This window comes from Glycine max, chromosome 2, assembly GCF_000004515.6.
Source record: "Glycine max cultivar Williams 82 chromosome 2, Glycine_max_v4.0, whole genome shotgun sequence".
Lineage (NCBI taxonomy): Eukaryota > Viridiplantae > Streptophyta > Magnoliopsida > Fabales > Fabaceae > Glycine > Glycine max.
In genome coordinates this window covers 114,929-134,898 of record NC_016089.4, presented here as the reverse complement: position 1 = coordinate 134,898, position 19,970 = coordinate 114,929, and the positions used below count along the sequence as shown (strand labels likewise).

Sequence of the window (19,970 nt, the reverse complement as noted above, 5' to 3'; positions counted from 1 at the left end):
GTCGCATCACGCTCCATGTTTCCCCAAAGAACATAATTAAAGCAGGCAGCAGTAGAGTGGGAAAACACGATGTGGGTCATGCAATATTTCCATTCCATTATTATATATATACACATACAAGTGCTGTTCGTTTCAGTCGTAGCAGCACCTTAGTACCTTGAATCATTATCATTCGGGTAATGGACACATCACTAGTGTTTACTGTGAGGAGGAGTGAGGCAGAGCTGATAGCTCCGGCGAAGCCCACCCCTCGTGAAGTGAAGCTACTCTCAGACATAGATGACCAAGATGGGTTACGTTTCCAAATTCCGGTGATACAGTTCTATCGCCACGACCCATCAATGGCAGGGAAAGACCCTGTCGATGTGATAAGAAAGGCTGTGGCCAAAACGCTTGTGTTTTACTATCCTTTTGCAGGTAGGCTTAGGGAAGGACTTGGTCGGAAACTGATGGTGGATTGTACTGGGGAAGGTGTTTTGTTCATTGAGGCTGATGCAGATGTCACTCTTAAGCAATTTGGTGATGCTCTTCAACCTCCTTTCCCGTGCTGGGAGGAACTCCTTTATGATGTACCTGGTTCTCAAGGAGTGCTTAACACTCCCCTTCTGCTTATTCAGGTATATAATAATGAGTTAATAGATTACAATTCTGATAATGAAGAGGAGAAGATATAATAATAATCCTATAAAGTAAAAGAATATGGTTTTTGGAAAAGTTTAAGGCTGAGAAAGAAAGTTGAATTGGGCGCAGGTAACGCGGCTCAAGTGCGGGGGTTTCATATTAGCTGTCCGGCTGAACCACACGATGAGCGACGCAGCCGGTCTGGTTCAGTTCATGAGCGCGCTGGGAGAAATAGCTCGTGGGAGGCAGGAGCCGTCGATCCCACCGGTGTGGCGCAGAGAGCTCCTGAACGCGCGGGACCCACCTCGAGTCACATGCACCCACCGCGAATACGAACATGTCCCTGACACCAAAGGCACCATCATCCCCTTAGACCACATGGCCCATCGCTCTTTCTTCTTCGGCCCCAGTGAAGTCGCCGCCATCCGCTCCCTCATCCCCCAAACTGATCAACGCTGCTCCAACTTCGAGGTCCTCACCGCATGCCTCTGGCGCTGCCGCACCATTGCGCTGCAGCCCGACAAAGACGAGGAGGTTCGCATCCTCTGCATAGTCAACGCTCGCTCCAAGTTTGACCCTCCTCTGCCTAGCGGTTACTACGGCAACGCTTTTGCCTTCCCCGTTGCTGTCACCACTGCGGGGAAGCTGTGCGATAACCCTTTGGGATACGCTCTCGAGTTGGTGAGGAAAGCCAAAGCGGATGTGACTGAGGAATACATGCACTCGGTGGCTGATTTAATGGTCACCAAGGGCCGGCCTCACTTCACTGTTGTGAGATCGTATCTCGTGTCGGATGTGACTCGTGCTGGGTTTGGAAACATTGAGTTTGGGTGGGGGAAGGCTGTTTATGGAGGACCCGCCAAGGGAGGGGTTGGAGCCATACCTGGTGTTGCTAGCTTTTACATACCCTTTAAGAATGCTAAAGGAGAGGAAGGGTTGGTTATACCGGTTTGTTTGCCTTCTGAAGCCATGGAGAGGTTTCAGAAGGAGTTGGACTGTGTGCTTAACCACCACATCGTCCAACCTAGTGCCATTGCTCCAAACTCTAGGTTCATTGTTTCTTCCTTGTAGATCCAGTACTTTTCGACTTTACTTCGTGCCAATTAAGGAATCAATAATTGAGCATTTGATGTCATCGAGTACGTATGTATAATCAACAAGCCAGTGGCAGCAAGAGAAGAATCACAATTACTATTACCTACTCCTCCTTGATCAGTCTATAAATGTCGTGAATTGTGAAAATTTTATTGGCTTTAAAAGCTATGTATTCACATTTGACAGCGTTTTGTCAAGATAATAATTATCCAACTAGTATTATTAATTATCCAACAAACCTTGGAACCACATGGAATGCACTTAGACTTTAAATCACGAAGGTAAATTTAATCAATTGGAGTATCCAAATAAATTAACAAAGACCATAATGAATTTAAATGTTTAATTCAACATAATTATACACTATGGAAATATGGGTCTATTCAAAATTTTAGAGAATTTGAAATGTCTAGAATTTGAATTGTTTTGATTTTAATTTCCTTCATTTTTAAATACTTTGTTTGGATAAATCAATTCAAATTTTTTTTAATTTTAAATTCTTTGTTTAAATAGGGTAATTCAATTTTCTCCATATGCAAAATTTCAATTTAATACTAAACTTTATAGAAAACAAACACAATTTAATTTTGAAATATTAATTAAAAAATATTTTTCAATTTTTAATAATTCAAAAATACAAAATATTAATAATTTTAACTACGGTTGTTTTGTCTGACCACAACCAGTGATGTTTTTAAACCGACATCAATCAAGACTATTTTTCGGTCGACATCAAATAGGGTTTTTTTGTTAAAGTATGTCACGAATATTTGTCAGCTGACGTCAATCGGGACTATTTTTCGGTTATCGTTAGTTGAGTCTATTTTTCAGTCAATGTTGGCTAGGTTTTTTTACTAACATCGGCCAGGGTTTGTTTGACCGACACCGACTAGGTTCTTTTCGAACGACATTGACCAAGGCTATTTTTAGCCAACGTTGACCTAAAAAATCCTAGCAGGCGTTGACAAAAAAATCTATCTAATATCGGCTAAAAAATAGTTTGGTCGATGCTGACCAATAGAACCTACCCGATGTCGGTCGAAAAATATCATTAGTCAACGTTGACCAAAAAATTCCTAGTCGAAGTTGGCTAAAAAATAGCCCTGACCAATGTCGGACAAAAAACCCTACCCAACATCGGCTATAAAATAGCCTTGACTGATGTTGGCTAAAAAATAGCTCTCACTGATGTCGGTCGAAAAAATTCTAGTGGATGTCAACTGTAAGAACCTAGTCGATGTCAACTAAAAATAGTCATACCCGATGTTGGTCAAAAATACCTAGCTGGTGTTAGCAGAAAAAGCCCTAGCCAACATCAACCAAAAAACTTAGCTAATGTGGTTAAGAAATAACTCCGATTGATATCAGCCAGAAAACCCTAGTTGATGTCAACAAAAAAATTCTAACCGACATTAGATAAGAAAATCTAGTAGACATTAGCCAAAACACCCTAGCTAACATCGACTAAAAAATAACCCTAGCTGATATTGACTAAAAGATAGCTTTGACTGGAAAAACCTTGTTGACGTCGGCTGAAAAACCCTAGCATGTGTCTACTCAAAAGTTAGTCATTACCAATGTCAGTAGAAAAAATCTAGCCAACGTCGGCCAAAAAAATCATTGGTCAACATCAACTAAAAAAACCTGTATGACAATAACAAAAAAAATCCTTGGCTGACGGCGGCAAAAAATTTTCATGATTGACGTTAGTGAGAAAATAACCCTAACAAACATCATTTAAAAAAAAAATCTTAGTCGATATCGGCAAAAAATAGCTTTGGTTGACATCATACAAAAAAATTCTCATAAAAAAAACCTCGACCAACATCAGTGAAAAACAACTTATGTCGATGTCGGCCGTAAAAACTTTGATCACCCGTAGTTGCGAGTGTTGAGCGAGAAAGAGTTACGAGCAAGAACGTGAGTTAGAGTGAACATCTCTGAAAAAAGAATTTCAAATTCTATATTTTTTTAGAGAATTTGAAATTACACTGTTTTAGTCAATCAAAATGATTCATAAAAATCCCAAAAAATAAATCTCCTTTCAAATATTCTATCCAAACAAGCTATTTTATCATAAATCATTTTAAGTTCCTTGAAAAAATGAATTCTCCTACTAAATTGCTCCATCCAAACACACTATTAATTCACTACTATAAAAATTGTCTTTTGCAACACTCCATTAATGATAGTTAACAAAAATGCAAAAATAATTTTGTAAATAAGTGGATATGGACAATGATGGTTTTCTAAAAGCCGTTGAGGAAGAGCACTTTTAATGTCAATTTTTTAAAAAACTGTCGTGATCGAGTGAAATTAACGAGGGTTTTTGACAAATCATCTTGATTGAGAATCTTTTTCCACCTTTGACCCACATTCATCTTCCTCAGTTATGCACTCATCACTTACTTTTACCCTAGTGTCTCTCGTGCTTTGCTCACCCTCATCATTGTTCTCCTTCACGTGCCCTCACCATAGTTGTGGTGTACCCTTGTTGTCGTGTTCCTTTGTCCTCGTTGTCGCACTTGTTGTGTCCACCATTTTTAGTTGGTGCCATTGGGAAGCCTCTGCCATCATTTGCGAACTTAAAGCTCTTAGAGTTGTTTAGGTTTGACATTTGGTTTCTTTCTTTGTGAATTTATTTGTCCTTTTATCTTTCCTTTTGGAAAAATTTTCATTTATCTTTCCATTTGATTTGGCTTTTGATTCATAAATCTCTTCCTCTCCCTATTTGTATCTTCTATATCTCATATCACATATTGATTTACTTCTTATACTTTTCGATTGATTTGAAATTAGAAATAGGGGGATACCTTTGCCACAACCCTCACTAGAGACGCCTTCGCCAACAATCGTGGACTACAAGTTCTTCATTTTTTTTTGTGCTTTGCAGTGATTTACAGCAACAAAAGGTGAACAATTTTATTAAACAATTTTCTTACTGATGATTTTATTTTATTAATTTATATTTTCTTGGTTGATAGAAAAAAAAAGAGCAAACAAAAGTAAAACAAGAAGAAAGGCGGGCAAAATTTTGGGTTTAAATGGGTCAAATTCAATTTTCAGAAATTAAGAGATAAGATTGTAAAGGAATCACAAAGTAAATAAAACTAATTCATTTAGTTTAGAAAAAATAATCTTGAAAGCTAAAAAGAAAAGAACGACATAATAAATGGAGAAAGAAAATGAAAAAAACATAAAATAGGCTGATTTAAAATAATAGGAATTATTAAGAGAGAATAGTAGACAATTATACGTGTTCACATTTATAATTAATCCTGTCCATTTAAAAAGAATAGAAATACTTAATTTAAAAAATAATAGCCATTTGCTTGGGAGGATTAAATTGAAGAGAAGAAAGAAATAAAAAAGAGAAGGGGAAAGGAACACGTGAGCAAGAAGTAGAAGGGCTAAAGGCAGCCACGCCACGCCAACAAAATCGCAGAGCAGCCAATCAGAGTGAGAGCTGAGATCTTGGGGTTGCAATTTGTTCTCTCATGCTTTTCGCTTTCACTTCTGTCACATAAATGAAAAGAAAATTAGTTTCCTTCCTGGCCGCTTCTCGAATAAACCAATGACTAAGCTGTGAATTGCAACACTAAAGTAGAGTTATGGAAACAGCGCTCACTTGCTTCTTCTGTGGTAGACTCCCTCCTGCAACTGCAAGTAGTCAGCACTTCCGTTGTAGTAATGCTTCCGCCTCCGGACTCGTGCGTTTCTCTTTGCCTCCTTCATTTAGGCTGATTCGAAACGCCACTAACACCAGTGAAACTAATGTCAAAAGTAGAAGAAGGAGAAGAAGAACTTGTCCACCTCTGGAGGTGGAGGAGGGTATTCTTCATCAGAACGGAGACCCTTTCGGGAAGAAGGATCTCGGGAAGAGTGTGATGAGTTGGATTCGTGATAGCATGAGGGCCATGGCGTCTGATTTAGCTGCTGCGGAATTAGAGGGAGGAGAGGGAGAGTTTGAGTTGTGGGAGCGCATGGGTCCGGGTCTCACTTTTATTATGCTGGCACAGCCATATCTCAATGCTGTTCCTATGCCCATTGGCCTCGAGGGTCTCTGCTTGAAGGTCTGCACTCACTATCCCACTCTTTTCGACCATTTTCAGAGGGAGCTTCGCCAAGTTCTCCGAGACTCCTTCATTCAGGACTGGCGGGACACCAAGTCTTGGAAACTGCTTAAGGACCTCGCTAATTCGGGTTTCTATTCATTTCTCCCCACTTTTTATTCCAAATGTTATTACAATATTGCATTGCTCCCACGGGCTGACAATCAATCCAAATTTCTCAATAATTATTTCTAGATGTAATAAATTGACTATTGGAATTGTGAAAAACAATTAATTGTTGCTTACTCAAAGAGCTTTTAGAAGTCAATCACCACCCTATAAATTGAAGTTATTGAGTTGAGAAGAAGAAACACTCAACCGGAAGGCAGGTAAGAGCAGGTTATGTGATGGAGAGGGTTTTTCTTGAGTTTGTTCAGGAATCTTGTAATCTTATTTGTTAAGATGTTGCTGTGGATGTATGCAAGAGGTGCCAAACCACATTAGATCGTATCTTTGTATGTGTCTCATATCTTTGATCCATGTTGTGAAAGAGGGGTTTTTTTCTATCAGTTTTTTTTCTTAACTCAAGAGAGTCTTACTATCTAATGGTTCGTTTGCAGCTCAGCATAGGGCGGTTGTAAGAAAGATAACACAACCCAAGAGTGTCCAAGGCGTTTTAGGAATGGACTTTGAAAAGGTCAAAACAATACAGCACAGGATTGATGAATTCACCTCCCACATGTCAGAACTACTCCGTATTGAAAGGGATGCTGAATTGGAGTTTACTCAGGAGGAATTGGATGCTGTTCCTAAACCAGATGATACTTCTGATTCTTCAAAACCGATTGATTTCTTGGTTAGCCATAGCCAGCCTCAACAAGAACTCTGCGACACCATTTGTAATTTAAACGCCATCAGTACCTCTAGAGGTCTTCTCCTTTTCCTCTTTTTGTTTCACTTATTCAGACAAATGCACATTGACTTTCCTTTATGTGTGCATGCGCTATGAAAGAAGTTGAATTTTTTACTTGCTTATGAGTTATAATGTGTGGTAAAGTATAGGAAATTCATTAATATTTTAGACATGGACTATATCAAACATTTGGTGAACCATACTCGCAATTTGTTTTCCAATCGATTCAGCTATTGAGCTATATCTCCATTTTCTTTTGTTCATTTTGAGGTTTGGGGTCCTAGCTGTAGTGCTTCTACTTTGGAGTCCAAATATTTTGTTGATTGTATCAACCCTTACTCTTATGGTAATCGGTTGTTTTTAATGGAAAATCAGTCTAAGTTGTTTCTCTCTTTCAATTGTTCTTATAATAAAATAAATACACAATTTGTTGTTCCAATTTTGTGTTTTGCAAAGTGATCATGCTTGTCATTATTTGTCTTAGTCCTTTCAAACATTTATAGCTTCTCTTGCCATTCATCACCAATCATTATGTGATCATACCTGTCAGCAAAATAGGGTTGCCAAATACAAAAAATAGACAGCTTAATTAAAACCACTTGAACGTTCACTTCATGGACATGTCTCTTTGTATTTGGGGGGAGTTGTTCTTATTGCTTTGCTTACTACCTCATTATTAAATGCCCTTGTTTATACTTAATCTGTGGTACTTTATTTACTATGTTATTTCCTCATTAGTCTCTGCATTTGATAGCAACAAGGCAATGGACAATTGCAGGCCTAGGAGAACCATAAGGAAACCGGTCCACTACAGAGACTTCGTGTGAACAGAAATAGATATTTTTCTTGCTGTGAGATATTGTTGATTTCCATTTTGTTACTGCTTTAGGACCAATTCTGTTAGCTCCACCACTTGGTTTGTTATTGGTTCAGCTGGCCAATTAGTGGTTTTCAGCCTTGGCAGTTATCACTTTTGTCTTTAAATAGCGCGCTTGAAATAAAATCAGCAAGAAAGAATTTACCTGGTAGTCTTTATTTCATAGATTAGAGTTTCTGCCCATAACAATCTGGTCCGACCTGCTCTGTGCTCCGTTTCACTATGCCGGAGCATACCACTCGTCAGATGTCACTCGAACGTCTGGAGGAGGCCGTCAATAAGCTTACCCAGCACCAAGCCACCCTAACACAGAACTAGCAAACACTGTCCCAAGCCAACTCCGAATTGCTTAGCAAGCTCGATTCAGTTTTGGATCGGCTCACATCATTCACTCCAGCCCCCCTTTCACCTAAACAGCCTCCCTCTCCTCCTCCCACCTTCCCTTCCAGACCACATATGAAATTAGATGTCCCTCGTTTTGACGGACAAGATCCCCTTGGATGGATCTTTAAAATATCGCAATTCTTTGATTACCAGGGTATACCAGACGCAAAGAGACTCACCGTTGCCTCGTTCTATATGGAGGGGCCCGCCCTTTGCTGGTCCAGTGGATGTCGTGAAATGGGTTCTAAACCTCGTGGGCCACCATGCTCCAAGCCCTGGAGTCACGCTTTGCACCGTCTTATTATGATGATCCCCACGGTGCTTTATTCAAATTGCTGCAGCGTGGCATCGTGAACGACTATCTCACGGACTTTGAACGCTTAGCAAACCGCGTGGTTGGCTTGGCTCCCCCGTTTTTATTAAGCTGTTTCATCTCGGGCCTCAATTCTGAACTACGTCACAAGGTCCAAGCCTTGCAACCAATTGAAATTCAAAATTTCCTCCAATTTTGTGTGACACTTAGGCTATAAATAGAGGTCATGTGTGTGCATTTTTTCAACTTTGATCATTTGAGAATTAAACTTCAAAGTTCAGACTTCTTTAGAGGCACTAAATTTCGTGCTCTTCTCTTCCTCTCCCTTCATTTACTTCTTCTACCTTCAAGTTCAGACCTCTCACTTTATCTCCAAGCCTACCTGTTTTGTTCATAACCTTAGACCTAGTGTTAATATACATTGTGCTTGGTCTCTCAAATATGTCTTTCTTGGTTGCAATCAGTTCCGAAAGGATCATCATTGTTACTATCCTACTCTGCCAATATTATATCACAATTGATGTTAACTTTCTTAACTTAGTTCCCTTCTTTGGGTCTCCTTCCTCCACTCAAGCTTATCTTTACAGTCTTACTTCTTTGTCTTCATTTAGCCTCTATCAGGTTAATCCCACTAGAGATATTCCATGTTTAGGAACAACTGATCTCTATTCATCCCGTCTAGGTATATCTTTGTCAATTTGCCTTGTGGAACAAATGGCTTCAATTTGCCTGTTTTTGTCCATGGCTGTTACTCCATCAACTAGATATTCATGATTCAAGAATTCTTTTCTCCATGGTGATCTTGACAATGAGGTTTATATGGAGAAACTTACTTGATTTGTTGCTAAAGGGGGGTCTATTGGACTAGTTTGTCATATCTATAAACAGTATCTTAGGGCTTGGTTTGATTGATTTAGCATATGGTTTAACAGCTTAGTGAGACATTGATTGTTATTTCATTAGAGAGAAGATTTTATCTGAAATCATTACGGTTAAAGTTGTTGTTTGATAATGTTTTATTAATATTTTATATTTTTAGCGTGCTGTAGAAGCTGTCAGAAACCTCAACACGTGCTCCCACGCGCCCGTTTCTAGTCACAGGAACTCCGATGTGACACCTGGGTTTTGGTCGTCGGCCTCTCCCTGCTCTGTTTCATCCCTCCAATCGTCGTTTTGGTGTTGTTTGGATAGTGGGTCTGTACACCTCCATCCCTTGGCCTATATTTGTTTCCTCAGGTTTTACGCTACTTGTCTGTTACTAGATACTTGCCCTTGATTTCTCAAAATGACATCTACAATTCCACTCTCACTTCTACTCTTTCTCCTCTTTCTGGAACTCCCACTATTACTACTCAGAAACTCAACTGGAAAAATTATCTATCTTGATCTGTCTCGGTTGAGTTATGGTTCCTTGGTCAAGGACACCATGATCATTTGGAGAAAGAAGCTAGTGAAATTCCAATAGAGAGCAGAAACCAGTGGAAGACACTTGACTTCCAACTGTGCGTTGTTTTATGGCTATCAGTAGAACCTGATGTGTTGGAAATACTCAGATCCTTCAAGAGGACTTGTTGTTCCTTCTAGAAAAATGCTCAAGATATTTTTGCTAATGACATCCAGAGTTTATTTGATTCAACAAATCGTGCATTTTCTCTCAAACAAACTAACCACAATATGACCTCACACATAGCCAAAGCCAAAGTTGCTGTTGAAAAATTAAAGAAGTTCCTAATACATGACTCAATGGATGAAATGAAAAGAAGACTCAAATAAAATACATAATTGTAACAAGCTTGATGCATATGACCTATATGCTCTAGCTTGAGAGGGAGTGTCAATTGTTACTGTGTAAATAATGTCTAGGTTCATTGCATAGGAATAACCAATGTAATTTTACTTTAGTAATTAGGATCATTGCTATTTAATAGAAGCACAGTTTTCTACAAATGTGCTTTCTTTCTGTCTCTTAACGACAACAACTCTAATATTTATTCTCAAATTTATACTTAAATACATACTCTATTTGGACTCAATTATAAGCAACAGAAAAAAAGGTTTGGTGGACTCAAATGTAAGCAAGTTTTAACTACTTTCACCCTATTTAATGATATCATCCCAAAATACTCTTCAATTAATTGAGATTCTATTTCCAATGACTCTATTCTTGATATCAAGTTCCAATAAAGGTCACTTTTCAGGAAAAAAATTAAATGTGATTAATAGAATTAAATGATATTAACTAATTTTCTTAATTACAACAACAACAACAACAACAACGCCTTATCCCACTAGGTGGGGTCGGCTACATGGATCAACTTCCGCCATAAAGTTCTATCAAGTACCATACTTCTATCCAAACCATTAATTTCGAGATCCTTTTTGATAACCTCTCTTATAGTCTTTTTGGGTCTTCCTCTGCCTCGAATTGTTTGTCTTCTCTCCATCTGGTCTACTCTCCTCACTACAGAGTCTACCGGTCTTCTCTCTACATGCCCAAACCACCTAAGTCTATTTTCCACCATCTTCTCTACAATAGGCGCTACTCCAACCCTCTCTCTAATAGCTTCGTTTCTAATTTTATCCTGTCGAGTCTTACCACACATCCACCGCAACATCCTCATCTCCGCTACACCTACTTTATTCTCATGTTGGCTCTTGACCGCCCAACATTCTGTTCCGTACAAAATCGCCGGTCTTACCGCAGTCCGATAAAACTTTCCCTTTAGCTTGATCGGTACCTTTGCATCACATAACACCCCCGATGCTTTTCTCCATTTCATCCATCCTGCTTGAATGCGATGATTCACATCCCCTTCAATTTCCCCATCATCCTGTATTACAGACCCAAGATATTTAAACCGTGTGACTTGAGGGATAATATGGTCTCCTATTTTCACCTCTGAGTTAGAAACCCTCCTTCTTTTGTTGAACTTACATTCCATATACTCCGATTTGCTTCTGCTTAGGCGAAAGCCATGTGTTTCTAGAACTCGTCTCCAAGTTTCCAACCTCTCATTCAACTCCTCCCTCGACTCTCCAAGGAGGACTATGTCATCTGCAAAAAGCATGCATCTCGGCGCTATCTCTTGGATTTGTTCCGTGAGGACATCCAGAATTAAGGTAAAAAGGTAGGGGCTAAGGGTTGACCCTTGATGTAAACCAATTGTGATGGGAAAATCGTCTGACTCTCCACCCTGTGTCCTAACACTAGTCGATACCCTATCATACATATCTTGGATAGCTCGAATATATGCAACCCTAACCCCTTTCTTCTCTAGAGCTTTCCACAAAATCTCTCTAGGCACTCTATCATACGCTTTCTCCAAGTCAATAAAAATCAAGTGCAAGTCTTGTTGGGCCATGCGATATTGCTCCATCACCCGCCGTAATAAATAAATCGCTTCCATGGTCGACCTTCCCGGCATGAAACCAAATTGATTCTCAGTAACTTGAGTCTCCTTTCTTAATCTCCGTTCGATCACTCTTTCCCATAATTTCATGGTATGACTCATGAGCTTGATTCCCCTATAATTTGCACAATTTTGTATATCCCCCTTGTTCTTATAGATTGGCACTAACGTGCTTCTCCTCCATTCCTCTGGCATGCGTTTTGACCTCATAATTTTCTTAATTAGCATAAAAATTAATTAATTTTGCTTATACTTGAGCCCAGAGGGAGTACATTACATCTGTTTATGACACATTGCTTTGTAAAATCTTTGTATTCAGTATTCACTTATTAATATCAATACTAAAAATTTAAGAATTTTACATATAATTATGGAGGAAGTAAGCAATGTTTAACATTAAATTCATTTATCCAAATTCCTTTTCAGTCAATTAATACATTGATCTATATTTTATAATAGAGCCTTTAATGGATGGATAGATAGATATCTCTGCACTGATTTACTGTATCTAATATTGGGTTAAACTATATATTACAGATATTAGAAAGTTGATACACGTGGAAGGTAGACTTAGACCTAGATGAACCTTGACTCATCTAGGTTTCGAATGTAAATCATAATTACAATGTGGTGTATTGGATGTCTATACTGTAAGTCATAAACCTTAATTAAAAAATCTATATGATGTATAAGAATTTGGTCTTAACTGATGGAATGCATGCATAGGTTGCTAATTTTTGTAACTTAAAAAGCCTCTTCAGTAAGGATGAGTAGCTAAGTCCAGTCTGCCTGATATGGTCATATTTCATTGTGTAAACAGGGCTTGGGGGAATGCATTTGGTGTTATTCAAGGTTGAAGGGAACCACCGGTTACCACCTACCGCTCTTTCACCTGGAGACATGGTTTGTGTGAGAACATATGACAGCACAGGTGCAATTACAACTTCTTGCATACAAGGATTTGTGAACAGTTTTGGCGATGATGGCTATAGTATTACAGTTGCTTTAGAGTCACGCCATGGTGATCCTACATTCTCTAAACTATTTGGGAAGAGTGTGCGCATTGACCGTATTCAAGGACTGGCTGATACACTTACCTATGAGGTATTGTAATCTATCTTGTTATTTCTTGCATGAGTGTTGCTAACAATTCACTATTTAACACACTCTCTTTTGTTGGTTAAAATTGATTGAAAACTACAAAATCATGAGAGATTCATTAAATAAAATGTGGAGCTCACAAAAATTTGTGATTTCCAATAAGTTTTAGCTAATAATAGAGCGTGTTCAAAAGAGTGCATTGCTAGCACTTTTCTTTCTTGCATTTATACAAAACTTTTGTGGCTCCAAGAAACATTTGTGAAAAAATTGTGAAAGGGTGCCATGAATTCTATTAATGTTGAAACTAAGAAGTCTATGGTCAACTATTAACTAAAAATTGTGTTAAGTACAGTAAAATAAAATCAATGGTATCTAAGGAAAAAGAAAAAATCTATGGTCAACTATTAATTAGTTAATTCAACTCTTTTGATTAGGAAGGTGAACAAGTCCAATAATTATAAGCATATATACTATAAACTGTCAATATGCATTTTCCTTTCATAATCCAAGAGTCTAATATATTATGCACTACTTCTTTAACAGTAATTTAAAATATCTTAGATTATCTCCTGGGATTGATTTTCATATTTCCTTATATTTCCATCATTTATTTCCTCATTTAATTCATGTTATGAGTTTAGTACTAATATAAAGGTCTGTGCTATATATTTTGTGCATCATGCCATATATAATCAAATATTAATTTCAGAATACTCCATTTCTATTCTCTCCTTTTCCTCCCTCAATGTCTAAAATCCTATAATTTCAACAACTATATTTTATATTGGATAAACTACTGTTATATCTTACTTTTTATTTGTTTTGCATCACCCTATTCTGTTAATAAAACACAGATCATCACCTTTTTTTATTTTTGCTTTATATCCTTTGTCTTCCACGGTGAAAAGTAGTACTAGTAGTCCTTCATGAACTTCTTTAGAACTTATATCTTGATCAGTTGAATATGTAGTAATGAATTCAATTACCATTTTGTTGGGTAAAATATATCATGTGGTTGCATCATTCTGCCACTTGCTATAGAAAGGACAGACATGGGGATGTTAAAAAGTGTTAACTACCCAGCACCTACTTTTTCTGCTAAAAAATAATTTTGCATTATGGTGATCAGTTTTAAACAGGTTAACATAATTTGACTGTGATGGTTCTATTTGTTAATTTCATTGAAATTTTACTCCTTAGCTCACTGATTTTATATGTAAATATGCATCTTTTAATAAGCTTATGACTTTTCCAGCGCAACTGTGAAGCTTTAATGCTGCTCCAGAAGAATGGTTTAAGAAAGAAGAATCCTTCTATTTCTGTTGTTGCTACACTGTTTGGAGATGGGGAAGATGTTGCATGGCTTGAGAAAAATCAATTGGTTGACTGGGCAGAAGAAAATTTGGATGCAAGATTAGGAAATGAAACCTTTGATGATTCTCAGCAGAGAGCAATTGCAATGGGTTTGAATAAAAAGAGACCTGTATTGGTTATCCAAGGCCCTCCTGGTACAGGCAAGACTGGTTTGCTCAAGCAACTTATAGTATGTGCTGTTCAGCAAGGTGAAAGGGTTCTTGTTACAGCACCTACTAATGCAGCTGTTGATAACATGGTTGAAAAGCTTTCAAATGTTGGATTAAATATTGTGCGGGTTGGAAATCCAGCTCGTATATCAAAAACAGTGGGATCAAAGTCTTTGGAAGAAATTGTAAATGCTAAGCTTGCAAGTTTTCGAGAAGAGTATGAGAGGAAGAAGTCAGATCTAAGAAAAGATCTAAGACATTGCTTAAAGGATGATTCACTAGCTTCAGGCATACGCCAACTTCTGAAGCAGCTGGGAAGGTCACTGAAGAAAAAGGAAAAGCAGACCGTAGTTGAAGTTCTATCTAGTGCTCAGGTTGTGCTTGCCACTAATACTGGAGCAGCTGACCCTTTGATTCGAAGGCTAGATACTTTTGACTTGGTTGTCATAGATGAAGCTGGACAGGCAATTGAACCCTCTTGCTGGATTCCTATATTGCAGGGAAAGCGCTGTATTCTTGCTGGTGATCAATGCCAACTTGCTCCTGTCATATTATCTAGAAAGGCCTTAGAAGGTGGTCTAGGAATATCTCTACTGGAGAGAGCTGCAACTTTGCATGAAGGGATTCTCACCACTAGGTTAACAACACAATACCGTATGAATGATGCAATTGCTAGTTGGGCTTCAAAGGAGATGTACGGAGGATTATTGAAGTCCTCTGAGACTGTCTTTTCTCATCTTCTAGTGAACTCTCCTTTTGTTAAGGTATTATGCCCATCAATGATATCTCCGTTTTCATTTAAGTGAAGCTTTCTATTTACATCTTGTCCTGATCAAAGTATCTCAGACCTTATTCCTGTTACTAGTTTTATATTGCTGGTCTTTAATTTCAGACCTTAGCTTTTGTCATATATTGTGTTACCTATCTAGTGACTCAGGGATTATGTGATTATATATTGATCTCTATCTGTATTTCTCCATTTACTTTTATTATTACTAATTCTTATTACATGAATGGAAAGTTTGACCTTGCTGTTGTTGCATTGCAGCCTACTTGGATAACACAATGCCCACTGCTATTGCTAGATACTAGAATGCCATATGGAAGTCTGTCAGTTGGTTGCGAAGAGCATCTAGACCCGGCTGGAACAGGCTCACTTTATAACGAAGGAGAAGCTGAGATAGTTTTGCAGCATGTATTTTCCTTAATCTATGCTGGTAATCATATTTGACTCTTAAAAGGTTTTCCTTTTGGCAACATAAAGCATTTTCCCTTGTGAATGTTTTGTGGTATTATTAACAAGAACTTGTAAGTTCAAAACAAAATTTCCAAAGACTGAAGGATATCACAGGCGGACATCGTCACCCCCCCCCCCCCCCCCCCCCAAGTCCAAATACTATAGTGAATGGACACACATGGCCATGTTTGACAGTGGCACCACTGACACCTTAAGGTGGGATCGTGTAGCCATGTTTGGTGTCCATACCTTGGTGCATTAGTCTGTTTGCATTGCCCAAAATCTGATTTTACAATAAGATCATTCATTCATGCCTTGATGTCTTCTCCTAAAATTAACTGCCTTGACATGTATGTTGCGGTTGTCAAAATTAAGATTTTGACACGTTTCTTGTTTCATTTACAAGTAACTGCGACTGGGAATTGTAGTGTTTAGCTTGATACTACTAATCTGTGTTTCTCATCTGCTTTAAACTGTGAACAGTGCAATTCTCGCATCTTATACATTTAAGCAATTGAAAGCATGATGAATCATTACTATTAATTTTGTTATCATATTTTTGCAATGCAAGTTCTCAGTCTTTCAAAGTCTTGACACCTTGTTTTGTGTTTGCTTATGCAAGATTTTCTGGTTAATTAATTTGAATCTGAAATGTGGGCGTTTACCTCACCGCTATGTTATTGTATTGCAATCCCCTCAATATATATTTGAGCATAGTAATATCAATCCAAGAAAAAAGAAAAAGATATTATGCATATCATACTTTTGCAAAATAAGTTCAGTCTTTCGAAGTTTTGAAATCTATTGTGATGCAACTTATTTGTCATTTGTGTTTGCTGATGTAAGTTTTTCCTTGTTAATTTGAATCGGAAATGCAGGTGTTAGCCCAACTGCTATTGCAGTGCAATCCCCTTATGTTGCTCAAGTACAACTTTTGAGGGACAAGCTTGATGAATTTCCAGAAGCAGCAGGTACTGAGGTTGCGACCATTGACAGTTTTCAAGGTCGGGAAGCTGATGCAGTAATTTTATCCATGGTTTGATCCAAATCTAATCTTTTGATCCATCATTTCCAACAAATTTCTGGTTGATAAATAAATAAATGTTTGCAAAATGTCAATATGGTATCATCTCCGGATAACATGAGCAAGTTCAAATATTATCACAATACAACCTTAATTTAAGTTGAAGCCAGTCAAATGAAGCCCTTCCCATCCTATTTCAATCGAAAGTGTCATTTAATTATCATTAGTTTATTTTGATCACCACTTTAAAAGAATGCTTTTAATTTCTCATGTACCCCCTTATGCAAGAGATTTTTGGGCTTGAAACATGGACATAGAGAGGGCGAACCCTGGTGCAGCGGTAAAGTTGTGCCTTGGTGACTTGTTGGTCATGGGTTCGAATCCGGAAACAGCCTCTTTGCATATGCAAGGGTAAGGCTGCGTACAACATCCCTCCCCCATACCTTCGCATAGCGAAGAGCCTCCGGGCAATGGGGTACGAAGTTTTTTAAACATGGACATAGACCCACTTTACCTAAGGGTAAACTTTTTAATTTTATTATGATTATGAAGAATAGGGATAACATGGATCAAACATTTAATCACTTGGTCTATAGAAACTTCGATTATATTTCAATAACCAACATTTTCTGAAGGTTAAAGTTGTGAAGGTGTGTGTACTCTCTCCTTAAACATTGATACTGTCACTATGTTTGCTTCCATGATGTCCTCTTCTAATTCACTATGTCTAACTTTTACTTGTTCATAATTAACTTATGCAATTGGGTGGTTATGTAAAGTTATTTTAATGTTTGATGAGATAACATGATCAATATCAACTACTATAAGTTTGATTATGGAACCATCAAATCCTGAGATACGTGGTCCATCAAGGAGATTCTGATTTTGGAAAACTTGTTGAAATATTTATCTAGTACTGGTCTTCCCCATGACCTGACATATTTTTCCCTTTTTTAAAATAATTATAATAAAATAGGTACGATCAAACACATTGGGAGCTGTTGGATTCCTCGGGGATAGCAGAAGAATCAATGTTGCCATCACAAGAGCACGCAAACATTTAGCTTTGGTCTGTGACAGCTCGACTATATGCCACAATACCTTCTTAGCAAGGCTTCTGCGTCATATTAGACACTTTGGTAGGGTGAAGCATGCAGAACCAGGTAGTTTTGGAGGATATGGACTTGGGATGAATCCAATATTACCTTCCATTAATTAGTGTGCAACAGTAGCATGAAACAAATTTAAAATAATTGTCTACGGGGATTTTTTTGGGGGGAAAAGGGGGGGGAGGGGTTGGGTAGGTTTTTTCTTTCATGTGGTCAAAACTTGTATAGTTGTATAGCAATTCATAAATTCAAAATTGTGTAGCGTATCGAGTACAGAAAAATTCATAGAAACCCCAAAATTGGTATATGACGTGATACGTTTATAGCATGTTTGATTTCATATCTCGAATATGAGGTTTCATATGTCAGTGTGATTTTAAGAAGTTTATAGTTATAGTTTTCATAGGTATGTTTGGATTGGTGGGAAGAGAGGGATGGAGGGATTAAGGTCCATTGTTTGTATTGAAAAATAAACAATGGAAGAGAATGGGAAGTGATGGAACCTATTCCATACAATCCCATCATATTTAGGTACTTCCTTTCCCACCAAATTGGGGTGTATGCAATGAAACGATATTTTCCCACCCATGACAGTTATAATGGTTTTGCTCCACGTTGTCTCATTCATGCCCGTTACATTTTCAGTGTTTTATTTAGTGGGCATTCTTATTCTTCTTCCCATTCCTCTCTATCTTGCAGCACACACACACACTCAACAACCAAATACATGAAAGTTACTTAGATTTAATATGAAAATTTGATACTTTGACATGGATTGCACACAATCAAAGATGATGTTGAGTGATTGAGCGATTCCAGAAAACACAGGACGTATAGATAAATAGATGACATTTTGAAGAATGGACGTTTTTTTTTCTTTTTAAAAATAAAAGCTTCTCTTCATCTATAGCTAAAGGAGATTGTTTAGAGATTAAAGATAACATTTCAATTTTTTTTAAAAAAAATTAAGATAATATGAGAATGAAATAATTATTTACTCTTTTCTTTCTATTTTCTAAATAATGGAGTAAAAATTTTGTTCCATTCCACTATAATATATCCAAACAATAGAATGAGAATTTTATTTTGTTCCATCCCATTCCATGTTAATCCATTTCATTTCATCTATCCAATAGCCATAGTCCAAACTTGTTATTAATATCTTTTCAGTGAATTGCAAATCACATGATTAATATTGTAAATGATGACACAGGCTAGGGTGAGAAACTTGCACAGGTCTTAACAAAATAAAAGTGAAAGAAAAATAGTAAATATTTTAAAAGAAAAATTATTTTAAAAAATAGTAAATCTCAACCATCGAATTAAAAAAAAATACATATCCAAAGATAGAAAATAACTTTCTCATCGTGGAAGATGTTTATATGTCTCCTACCCTTGCTTGCATTTGTACATATGATACTATGGGGAGTAGAGTTGGTAGGATTAGATTGATAGCAAAAAAGGAAAAACTAATGAAATATATAAAAAACGTTACTTTTACTCCATTTATGTTTTATAATTGTTTCATTTTCGTATATAAATTTTAAAAGTTTCATTCTACTCTTTTATGTTTTTAGAATGTATTGTTTTGGTCATTTTTTTTTAATTTTCTGTTAGAAACATCAGTGTTCTATTAACTTTAAAATTTTAAAAAGGGACAAAAATGATATATTTTGAAAACATGAAAGATTAGAATGAAAATTTTAAAATCTAATGTGCCAAAGTGAAACAATTGGAAAATACAATAGACCAAAAGTGATATTAAACCTTTTAAAATAATTAACTTTACATGATGGCAGCTAAAAACCATCATTATCTTTATTTTATTTTTAAAAATAAACAACTAAAAAAACATCATTTCTTTCAACTCTTCTAGATTTGAAAAAGTAAAATGAAGCATCGCACAGATTAAATGACGTCAACACATAATCTTACTAGAACAATCGAAAATTCTTATACTCCTCACTAGAAAATCAAAACATTTCATACAACTATACTATTGAAAACAGAAGCAAGGGAGATTGGAACAAGAGTTGTCTTTGATGGAAGACAAAAACATAACCCTAACTCACCAATTAAGTTAGATATGAACGAGGAAGTCACAATGTAGTTCTTTGTGAAGTCTGCGAGCAAGACTTTCATTGTTGTGTATGATTGGGTCAGGCTAGTGGAGGATTTCTCATCTGACATCTGCAATTGGGTTTCAAATCCATCTTTTTTTTTCATTTACTTAATGATTTTTAATTATTTATATAAAAAATATAGTGGTGTTTTTAAATGCAATTATGTTATCTTAACTATTTGACGGAGA

The 19,970-nt window shown here is 37.1% G+C and overlaps 2 protein-coding genes across 4 annotated transcripts; both read left to right on the top strand.

The window, feature by feature from the left end:
- On the top strand, positions 1 to 1,945 carry LOC100797017 (benzyl alcohol O-benzoyltransferase). The gene is made up of 2 exons (XM_003518796.4): positions 1 to 617; positions 751 to 1,945. The coding sequence occupies exons 1-2, from the start codon at positions 180 to 182 to the stop codon at positions 1,690 to 1,692; spliced, it is 1,380 nt and encodes a 459-aa protein (XP_003518844.1). The 5' UTR covers positions 1 to 179; the 3' UTR covers positions 1,693 to 1,945.
- A 3,167-nt stretch (positions 1,946 to 5,112) lies between these two features.
- Positions 5,113 to 18,022, top strand: LOC100816409 (DNA-binding protein SMUBP-2). Of its 3 annotated transcripts, none has more exons than XM_006574433.4 (7): positions 5,113 to 5,919; positions 6,389 to 6,697; positions 12,486 to 12,769; positions 14,022 to 15,053; positions 15,338 to 15,506; positions 16,405 to 16,497; positions 17,527 to 18,022. In XM_006574433.4, the coding sequence occupies exons 1-7, from the start codon at positions 5,328 to 5,330 to the stop codon at positions 17,568 to 17,570; spliced, it is 2,523 nt and encodes an 840-aa protein (XP_006574496.1). In that variant the 5' UTR covers positions 5,113 to 5,327; the 3' UTR covers positions 17,571 to 18,022. The 3 variants fall into 3 exon arrangements, with proteins under 3 accessions (XP_006574496.1, XP_006574494.1, XP_025980178.1); XM_006574431.4 differs by having other exon boundaries at positions 5,118 to 5,919; positions 16,405 to 16,562; XM_026124393.2 differs by lacking the exon at positions 5,113 to 5,919 and adding an exon at positions 5,948 to 6,283 and having other exon boundaries at positions 16,405 to 16,562.
- The last annotated feature ends 1,948 nt before the right edge of the window (positions 18,023 to 19,970 follow it).